Source organism: Corvus moneduloides, chromosome 17 (assembly GCF_009650955.1).
Source record: "Corvus moneduloides isolate bCorMon1 chromosome 17, bCorMon1.pri, whole genome shotgun sequence".
Taxonomy (NCBI): domain Eukaryota; kingdom Metazoa; phylum Chordata; class Aves; order Passeriformes; family Corvidae; genus Corvus; species Corvus moneduloides.
In genome coordinates, this window is record NC_045492.1 from 6612910 (window position 1) to 6624128 (window position 11219).

At 42.4% G+C, this 11219-nt stretch overlaps 1 protein-coding gene across 7 annotated transcripts in view; it reads left to right on the forward strand.

Annotated features, from left to right (window-relative positions):
• The window catches only part of EYA2 (EYA transcriptional coactivator and phosphatase 2), an 86489-nt gene that overhangs the window by 46694 nt on the left and 28576 nt on the right, over positions 1-11219 (forward strand). For all 7 annotated transcript variants that reach the window (XM_032127428.1, XM_032127430.1, XM_032127426.1 and 4 more), the window contains one exon: positions 10647-10714. In XM_032127428.1, the coding sequence (XP_031983319.1) occupies positions 10647-10714 (68 nt within the window). The remainder of the gene's footprint in view (positions 1-10646; positions 10715-11219) is intronic.

Genomic DNA, 11219 nt, shown 5'->3' on the forward strand with positions numbered 1-11219 from the left:
GCTGAAAAGGGCCAACTTTTATTGATATATTTTTATAAAAATGTCCCCCTTCAAGGGGGACTTGAAGAGTCAAGCTCCTAACTCCCAGTTCAAAGACAAAATGTTTTTTGCATGATACAGGAAGAGAGACCATGAAGAGCGTGATGGTCAGGGGCTCAGAAAGAAAAGCTATCTCCAACTGCTCCTCAGTTGTGTAGTGTAAAGTGTAAGGAAAAACATACTTTTTTTAAGGTATTCTCTGCAAGTATTGTAAGGTGGTAATAGCTCAGGTACAAAAGTGAAGTAAGTTTGTATTGCTTGCTTCCACTGAGGACCAGCTCCTAGAGCAAAATAGTGAACTCATCTGTGGGTGAGGGTGAGTGGTCAGATTGTTCCTCACTGTTCCTCGTGATTCGTCCTCACTGTCCCCTCAGATAAGAGTTCCAGCAGCAAATAAGTGCCCGTTGTAGGTGTTACACCACTCACCAAGGAATAGATGACCTCTTGGGTGACAAATTTTTGTCATACAGGGCTCTAGGACAAATGCTGTCCTTCAGTAAGTGCCAGCATAGTTGGTGCTGGTTTGTTCCCTCTGATGTTTGTTTGGCAGCAGCACTGGCTGGCTGGGATACCTGTGAGGCTGTGATCAGTAAATCAGTACTTCTGAAGCCAAATTCTGCTCTCTGTTAAGGTCTGTTTGTTTGCAGTACAAACACAGGTGATGCAGGTGTAAAGGGGTAGCATTCCGCTTCTCATCTTGAACTCCAGCTGTCAATTGTATGCTGCTTCTTGAGTGAGTACAGGATCCACTGAAGAGCAAGAATGAAGACATAATATTCTTTTGGTCAGTAAGTGGTAAAGAAAAAAAGCTATTTTACAGCCAGCCAGAAGGGGAAATGTATTTTCATGCTTCCCTAGCATGAAACTAAATTGATTGTGGAAGAGTTTGTAAGCCAAAAAGCTAATGTAAGTTGTCACACACATATATAAATATAGAAGATGAGATTAGCAAGTTCCATAGCTCATAAAAATGACACGAAATCATATTGCAAAGGTACTGTGGCTTGACATAAAGATTTTAATGGGCATGTAGCAATGGATATCATCAGGCTTCAAGTAACATTCAGACTGAAATCTGGTATTCACATATTTGCTCTGAAGGAGTGACTTTTTTCCTCTCTTCTTTTTCTTTTTAACAAGTGCTGTGTATGGTGTTGTTCCATGTCAGTATTGCATTTACAAAATTATTTGTTTCATAATGAAGGTATCTAAAATATGCATGTGGCCAGTCTGGGGATGGCACTCACTTTTAGAGTCATGAATCTGGAGAGGAGGCAACAGCTTGCATTAGATTTTTGCCTTTAAAGTGGTAAATTTGTCATGCTGAGAAAAATGTTTCTTCAAGGTCCATTTCATTTCTTAATCAATCCTCATGTAAGTGTTCAATTACAGCACCAAATCACCAAACACCTTGGGCTTGGTATTAGAAATATATTTTGCTTTTTAGCACACATTTTTTTAAGTTTACATTTTCTGACAATTTAGCAGTTCAGTGATTTGCTCAGACTTCTGGTAAAATTATTATTCAATGATAGAAACAGAACATGAGACACAAAGATTATCTTCCAGTTCTGCCCCCAAAAACTTACTGTCTTAACTGGTGCTTGAGGAAACTGCTTGTTGCTGAGGGCAGGGGAGAAATCTTTGGAATATAAGAAACTTAGCATTTAGTGAGCTATGTAAAATACAAAGAGAAAATTGTGCCAGCACATTAGCTAACCCAGAAACCCATCAGCTCTGCAGAGAGTGCAGTAACAGCCAGCTTACAGAGCATTTCCTGTGGTTGCAAGAGCATGTGCTACCCCTTGATTGCACATTAGGCCATCTCTTCTCAGCTTGTCATTAATTCCTAGACAATGCCTTGCGCTTCAGTTATAATTGCTAAAATGACAGCTGGTATGAAACTATGAAGTTGCACAACAGTTAAAACTGTGGCCAAAGACCACTGTGGATGCTGTTGTTGGGCAGGAAAAGATTTGACTGCTTTTTTGGGTTTTTTTAATATCCAAATCTATCTACCCACAAAATACTTTTTACATTACAAAGGAAAAATCAGTTATGTAACCGGGATAACTTCCCTTTGCCAAGGAATTGCTACGCAGTATTGAGTTTGGGACAGACATAAATTTGAGACCTAAGACCTATGCAGTGAAATTCTTTGCTACTACTGAACGTTTGTTTTCTTTGTAGAGCCCTTCTGATGAGCTGTTAAGTAGTGAATGAATAGAAATTAGCATTTCTTTTGTGCAACACTGATTTAAAGTGGATTAATTATATATATATATTGCTTATGTTTGTGGAGTGAATTGGTTATGAATTGTTCTTCTGGCCTGAGAACAATTAAAATCTGAATAATTAATCAATTAAAATGTTTTCTTATGCTGAAAACATTTTGACCCTTGTTGATAAGTGGATAATCGAGACAAATTTTTTTTCCAAGAGATGTCAGAATGTTCTTGCAGTTGTGTGCCAATTTGTGTGTTAAAAATTTAATATGAGGTCGTAAATACCAATTTGGCATGAACAGTTACCTCTACCTGCATGAATTTTGCAAAGGAAGTCCATGTTTAGTTTTAAGCTTGAAGTACTTGGTGATGAAAATAGTGATAAAATTTCAAAGTACACCTGAGAAATGTGGATTACACTTTGGCATACAGATAGTGAATCCATATGAAGTCCCAGAAAATAAAGGAAGGTGAGAGTATGTTCTCAGCAGACTGTCACTCAGATGCCTTAGATTGATAAAATTAAAACCTCGGTAGAAAACGAGCAGCCTCTTTCAAAAGCTTCTGCTTCACAGCTGGTTTGCATTAATTGCAGTCTAAAAGCGTGGCAGTAAAGTTGTGCTCCACTCCGTGGTGGGTTCAGCAGGGAGAGGCCTCTCTTCAGGAGGGGTCAGACCTCACTTTTTACAGTGTAAATACAACGTTCCTCAGAATAACAGCACAGTCTCCCTTTCAAAGATTTTTAAACACCAGGGGCTGACTGTGCTCCATTTACTTTGCTTTAAAACGAGCTGACTTCTAGGAGAGGGAAGTCCGTGGGAGCGGTGAAGGTGTTGACAGTGATGCACTGTAGGCTGCAAGGATCTGTGCTACTGCTACCCAAGGGGAAAGCTCTGCTCTAACTCTTCCCGTGTCATGGAATTTAAATATTAACTGGTACAGTCATAACAGGAATCTTCTCTGGGGCTGAGCGTTTACTTTGGAGGTATCTTGTGTCTTCTTGAGAGTTTTGTGTGACTCTGTCATCAGGCTTGCAGAGGGTGGCACTAGGGAGATGGGAGCAGCTGTGACAGTCATGAATCAGAGAGGAGCGGTAAGGTAGGGGCAACAGTAAAGGGACTGGATAAGGAAAATACAAAGAAAAGTTTGTGTGCTGAGAAAGGGGGAATCTACAAAGAAAGAAGTGACATTTCCCTAACCTGCTGCTTGACTGTCTTGGGAGCATTTGTGAAGGTCAGATAGAAATCTCAAAACATCGGTTAATGAGCAAAATCGGCATAGAAAACAGTCACAAAGATGTTCAGATGTCACAGAGACTTCTCTTTGTGGATTCTATTTTCATTGCTTCTGTAGGATATAAAAAAATGCAAAAACATAGGATGGTAACAGCTTGGGAAATCTTGAACTTGGCCTTGATTATTCAGCTTATAGTGCACTTGGCAAAGAATATGCTAAAATGTTATGGAAGCTTCACTGAATAATTGATTCAGTATACCTAATGATTTTGAAAATGTCTAGAAGGCAATAGAAGAGCTAGTGTAAAATTACATATAAAAATCTGTATCAAGAAACATCACACCTACATAGGCATTTGAGAGTTAGAAAACATCAGATTCATGATGCTGTGCAGTATTGGTACTGCTTTTGTTGTATCTCATTTCCAAGCACTGTGTGAGGTAATGCTGTGTGGAAAAATAGATGAGAGACTGGGATGATGTTTGTGGACAAGTTCAGCCTGACCCTGCTTCAGTCAGCACAGGCTGTGCAGCTCAGGAGGTTCTGAACTGCTCTGCTGGCACTGGATAACACTCTTGCATGGGCCTTTTTATATGTAATTTGGATGCCCCTTCTGTTTATATTGGCAAAGTTTAAACTCTGACACTTCTGCACTGCAGTACTGTGACCTCTAGAACTACAAGAATACCTGCACTGTCTGAAGAAGAGCCCATTGAGTTATTACAGATAAAAAGAGAAGGATAAAAAATTTGACTTAGAAAGTCTGTTACTGGCAGATTAATTGAAGCTGACAAGGCTTTACCAGGACAAAGATCACTCTCCTGTTGTCGAGTTCCTTACTCTGAGCATCCTCTGTTGGCCACTGTTGTGTCTCTTCTCCTGCAGCCCCTGCAGTGCTGAAGCAGTGCATGGAGGCTGGAAAAGCCTCAGGACAAATGCCTGGATCTAGAGTACTCAGTTGAGACTTACAAGGTTCCTAGGTAATGGGTCAAAGAGTGGAGATGTACTGACCAGCTCCCTCTTTTCCACTGGTATTTGGAGATTTACTTTGCTCAAGAGGAAGAGAATTGCTAAATACACAGCTATGCTGGCAGGGCATGTTTTTATCCCCAGTGGCATGACAGTAATTGTGACAAGGCTACTTAGATTTGAATGCTGACCTGGGAACTGGAGGTTCATGGCCACTAATTAGCATAGGGGGTGGCAAATCCAGCTTTCCTTTATCATGTCTTGTTATCCATCAGTGAAGGACTGTGTCCCAGATGAAACTGCAGCTGTAGGAGTCTTATACTTTGGTGTCCATGGAGTCACCCAAATACAGTCAGTTTTGCTGGTTGTTTTTTTCAGCAAGGTATTGCATCGAAATGCTCTACATCCTTGCTGTAAGGATGTCCGCTTTCTGGCCCAGAACATTTCTTTGTGATTTGTTTTTGAAGAGAGTCCAGTGTGATTGCCTTCTATAGCTGTAACATTGTTAGATAGAAGTGGTTAAAAACACTTTCTCAAAGTACAGTAAAATCTAACTGCATTCCCATGGTTCAAATCCTGAGAGTAACTATAAACCATCCCAGCACTTTCAACACCACTGTTGATCTGGATTGAGCTATACAGGTGACCAAGCTCAAAAGGATGGTAAAAGCCAGGCTCTTAAAACTGCTCCGGTCATCACTTATTAAAGCTCTTTGAGGCTCTGTGGGTTGAGTACTCCCAGGGGCGGGGGAAGAGCTTCAACTCAGAGAAACTGAACCGTGAAATGTGTTTTATATCACCATTCAGAGTGCCCTCAAACACCTGGTCAGGCTGACAGGACTGCATGGGATTGTGGTGGGAGACAAATGGACTTACTTTGAATGGGTTGTGTATCTGAGAGTATCATCTGCAGGAGGTGTTCATATGCTTTTGGGAGCAATGTCCTTTAACAGACACTGGTGATGTCAAGTGGTGCAACACTGTAGAATAATGCTTTTCGTCTAGGTTAATGCAGTGTGCTCTTCCCTGCACTGTCTGAGTCCTTCCAGACAGAAATACAAGACTTTTTGGGGAAGGGTTCATTACGCCTAATGGCAAACAGTTGAGCAATCTGCTGCAAAATACATATGGGTTGAGTTTTTCTTCTCCTTTAACAGGTCAGATAGTCTTGAAATGCCTCCACAGCTGACAACCATGCAAGGTTTTATGAGTCTTCTTGCCCAGTAAATGCAGGCAGATGTTGTAGGATTTGGAACCTTACAAGGCACTAGAGTATAGCTGGTGGGAGGTAATTTTGATGAGTGCTTAACCTCTCACTAAAAATGTAGCAGCTTGGAGAAGGCAGTATTTACTGCAGGAAACATTAGCTTGTCAGAGAGCTGAAGCACTGCAAAGAACCTCTCTGAATGACCATGGAAGTCTCCAGGCAGATGTTGATCGTAGCACAGAGCAGTGCACACTGTGCAGGGAGGTGGACTGGGGCCTTTGCCTGCATCACTCACAGTCAGCATTGCTTCCTGTAGGAAAACAGCTTGATGATGTCAGGATGCACAAGCCATTATGTGCAGGCTTGTAAAATATCATGCAATTCAGCTGGCCCCTGCAGGCATTTATTTTATTAGTCCTAAATGGTCAAATAATCCTTTGAGAGAACTCTCTGTGGAACCATTGTGTGATTCATCTACAAGCTAGAGGAAATGCTTGAGTCTAAGCTTCAGCATTCTATTTTTTGGGAGTTAAATCATGACACAAACATATTCAGAAATGCCCATGGTAGCCACCCTCAGTGTTGCATCTTTTAAGTGTTCCTGAACTCACAGTTACTGCTGGCTGCCCAGAGAGCTGTGATAAACACTGAAACTGTCCACCTGTGTTGAACCTGGCTCTCTCTGACTGTTGGGTATTTTGTTGAATGTTGAAAGTACAAACCATCTGTTCTTCTAAATATAGCAGCTTATTCTCTTTTGAGCAGTACAGGAGGCTTGGAGAACACCTCCCTGTTGTCAGGGCCCCTCTGACCTGTGAAAGACAAGGACACAAACCTGATATTCAAAGCTTGCTGCGGTTTTGATCCGAACTGCACCACAGGCCCATCCTGTCTTCTTAATCACCAGTCCCTAAGACACCAGTATTCCTGTATCATACTGTGCATTCATAAGCTGAAAAAAGACTTTTTTTTTTAAGCAATGCCAGAACTTAGTTCTGAATATACTGAAAATAACCATGAATATTCCCTTCTTTACTTGCTCATACCTGGCTAGGAGGGGAAGAAATGCAGCCTGATATTGCAGTGACTGAAAAACAGATGTAGAGACTGAGAGGGTGAGAAGCTGGTATGAAAGTTTTTGCAGGAACACAGGCCAGATCACGCACCATTGAAATTGTCATTGACCATGGCATAGACTTTTTTGGAATGCTCGAATTAAGTAGTGAATGAAGGGAAAATAGCAAATGAAATCCATCTGTATGAGAAGAGGAATATAACATCAATCAGCTCACAAAGAGTTTTTCTATACATGTTGCCCTTGGACACTCACATAGAGAAGGGCCACATCTACTTATCAAGGAAAAATCATGGCAGTGGCTATGCCTGGCATGTGGACGCCTTTCATGCAGTGCCTTTCCATGTGAGTGTGTTTGTGATATAAATACTTTACAGGAACACTTACAGTACCATATATCTGAAGAGCTGTTCTACTTCAGAGTTCAGATTGTTTTATTATGAGCTAAATGTTCTTTAAGCTACCTGTGAATGAGGGCATTGTGACATTTAGCAACTGGCTTGATTGAACACAGATGTGAGCCATATTCCATATGGAGAAGATCCAAAGGGGGAGATCCTTGGCTTGTTTCTGATTTGCAGGGAGTTTGAATGCAATTACTTGGCATTGAGCTACCAAGATAGATGGAAACAAATCTCTTGCTCTCACCTTTGTAGTACTGCAGATGTAAAACCAGCCTCAGTTTGAGATTGTGTGTTGTCTTCAGAGGTCCATGGAAAAAAGCCAATATATGTGAAAGCAAAAGTTCCATAGAAATAGGCAGAAATGGGAGGGGGCCAGGCATTCATGTACATTGCTTACCAAGAGGCTTCCTTGGAGTGCCCCGTTCCACGTAGCACCACTTTCAAACTTCATTCCAGTCTATCTCTGAGTATTACAAGAAGCACTATTACCTGGGAATGTGTTTGGGGGGGAAATGGTTACATGGGAAATAGGGCTAAATTGCAATATCTGTTGATAATTTTCCAGTTTCTTGAGTGTAAAACTTACTGATGCGAAACTGAAATTGCACGTGACAGAATTGATTTTGTTATGGAAGTGTTTATTTCTTATCAACAACTTAGGGAGGAAAAGCAAACATTTGGGGCTGGTTCTGGTATGTGTTCTGAACTGCTGAATTCTACAAGGCTGCTCACGGAAATGGTGACTAGCAGGCCTCGTTCTCTGTTTATGGAGAGAGAGGGTTTGTCTTTGTCTTCATTACCTGTGGGACTTGTTTGTTTTCCTGCCATTTGAACTGAGAGTGCATCATTGAAAACATGGTCTCTCCAGTCTGTGAAGTGGAACAGGGTCTGAGCTGTAATAGTTCCCAAGACAAATACTGCTGAACCTGAATCTTTAAGAACTTTCTTTTCCATGCAGATAATTGATTTTTTTTTTTCCTCCCAGTTTTTCATCCTTGTTCAGTTGGGAAGAAATTCCAAGTGTTTGGTTGTCCCCAGTGTCCTTATCTGTAATTATTCTGCTGTAACACTGAGCTGCCAAGACATGCTGAGCTTAGCAGCTCTCAAGGTATACCTCGGGGAGGGGGGTTCAAATCTCTGAATGCACTGCTGGAGGGCAAGAAAAAGGGTTGTGTTTGATCTCAGTTTAGAAAAACAATGCTGAGATGATAGTCCTCCTTGGTCAGGATACAATGACAGGAGCCAGAAGAAGAGAAAAACCTGAGTTGCTAGGCTGAACTTCAGTTTATAAGGAATATCTAAAGCACTCTCACAAATACTTAAGTATGTAGGCAAAAAATCTGTCCTTCCTTTGGAAAATCTGCTGGGCAGAGGGAGCCAGCCTGCAGTGGACTGTAGGGACACCTGAACTTGGGCAGCTCAGCTAAAGTGGCAAAAATATATTCCACAAAACCACAGTGTAAATCCACCACACTGGGTCCAGTCACAGTGCACTGTGGGAAGCTGTGGAGCACGAGTCATTCCCCATCCTCTCATCCCTAAATTCCTGCCCTCTTCTCCCTGCTCCCTTACCTGCCCTCTGTGTGCATGGCACACTCGCTCTTCACAGCTGGTACAAAGTTCTGAGTAAGTTTAATCCAGCTGTGCACATCTCTCCTTTTCTCTCTCACTCTGACTGTTTGGAAACCAGGAAGCTGCAGTATCATGTGCAGGTAGCACAGCAATAAACATGTTCTCATCACAATTTACGCATAAAGCGTGAGTCCCTTGAGGTAACTCATCCCCCTCTTGACAGCTTTAATAAAGGATGATGGATTGTTTCTAAATGACAGTTTAGGAAAATCAAAAATTCCCCCCTGTATTGTTTTGAGCTCTGGTGTACAAGAGCTGTTTTGTCTTCTGTGAAAGTTGTTTTTGCCTGTAAGCACTGGGGCTCTATTACTCTCCTTCACAGTGGTGAGAAGTGCTGTTACCACAGGAATATATTCATACTGCTGCATACCTGTGACTTTTGGAAAACCTGCAGAAGCCTGTCATGGGTGGGAAGTGGGGAAATGCCAAGGGCTGAATGTGTTGCTGTCTTTGGGATGCTGCTCTGGGCAGTCTCCCCATATGGGTTGCTGGAAGCAGGAGGGACTGGACACTCTGCACCCAGAGCTGCCTCCAAGGCATGAATGCCAGGAGGAGGCATCAGCTGAGCCCACCTGCACTGGCTCAGCTCCCAGCCAGCACATTCTGGGCCTTGGGGACACCCAGGCCTCCAGGTACCTGGCAGTCACCTGCACTCTGTTTTCCTCCTCTCTGCTATTTTCTTTTTAAAGACCACATGTGGCAGCAAATTAGTTCTGGAGGGCAGAGTCCTCTCTCTTGTTTCTTTTTGGCTTGAGATTTATTTCTCAGTGCATGTGCTTTGTAGCTGCACTTGGCAGAGTGGAGTTTGTTCAGCTGTCCATTCCCCAGCTAATCTGGTGTCCTAAAATAAAAACAAGCAAGTGCAACTTTGGAGAATGGTTGCCACATGAAGGCGTGCAGAGTGTCATATGGTTAAAACAGCACCGCTCAAAGTAATTCACATGGTGAGAAGCCATATGAGAAGAAAAGGCTGAAGGCCAGAGGAGGGCTCAGTCTGATGGCACATTGAGGTGACAGAATGAAGCCAAGATGAGCCCAGTGCAGCCAGGCACCACCAAAATCATACCTTTCACATACCATGTGAAATGAAAAATAGTGACATCAAGACCAGCTTAGAGTGGGATTAAATCAAGGCTAGAACTTGGGAGGGGATGAGAGCTTACAGCTCTGCTGCCGCTGCCCTGATGGGAAGCAAAGACAGACCATTCCTGCAGATCTTATCTGAACATTTACTTCTCCAAACAAAATCTTTGTGGTAGTGCTTCCTCCAGCTGAGGAAGCCTGGCTGAACATCAGCTGCTTTGCTTGGGACAGAACCACGTCCATCCTTTCTCCTTCTGATATCCCAGGATGAAGAAATATTTTTGCTCCTTGCTGTCCCAGAAATCTCAACAATATTATTCCCACACTGGGAACATCAACACCAGGGAACAAGTTTTTCTTCTGAAAATTCCTGGGTACCTGATCAATGAGGACAGATGCCAGGATACCCATGCGTGAAACAGCACATGTGGGAGGATGTGTATGTAATCTGAGGGGTTTTCCTACAGGAAGAGAAGATAAAAAATACTATTCCATTACTTATTGTAAAAAGAAGTAACTGAGTTTTAAATCTGGGCTGAATCCTTTTGTTCCAGCTGTGTTTCCCAGCCCAGTAAGCAATGTTTTAGTTTATGTAATGAATGCCTTTCAGTCAGTAAGCCCCAGTAACAGCCCACAGTCTTTACAGCCTCAGATTTGTACCTTACTTTTTTCTGGTGACCTGGTACTTTACTTCCTGTTGGAAATTATTCATATTAATATACCCTGTTATTTTGATTGCTGGTGTTACCTTATGAGTGTGATATTCTTTCCCTTAGGCACAACAGGGATTTACCAGGGAGCCAATGGCCTGACAAATTCTGCAGGATTCAGTGCTGTGCATCAGGTATGGTTCAGCGTCTGTTATTGGCAACCTTGTCACTTATTTTGAACAATTGGAAGATTTATAGATCAGAGAGATTATTTTAGTGTTCACATATATTTGAGGAAGGTATTGCTTTGTGTTTTGGTGAGCACCATTCTGCTCTGCTCCGTGGGTCTGTTTGCTGGACTTAAGACATCTTGATTAATTTTAAGATGTGTCTTAGTACACACACACAGAGTGCAGTCCTTCCAGGAGGAGGGTGCCCTGGCAGTCTTGGACTTGCTGCTGTAGCAGTGCCAAGAGTTTCATCATTCTTCTGCCATCTCACAACTCCCAGATATGTTGTGCATCCTCTCCAGGGGGGATGGCCTCTAGAATCCTGTCGTCTGCTGCCTTGGCACTGTGAAATAAATGTGAACAATCTGAAAGAGGCATTGGCAGGCCCTGGTGGATATGGAGGCATCTGAGCTGTCTGTGCACTTCCCTCTTTAGGAACACACCTGTCCATGGGCTCCATGCCTCAGAT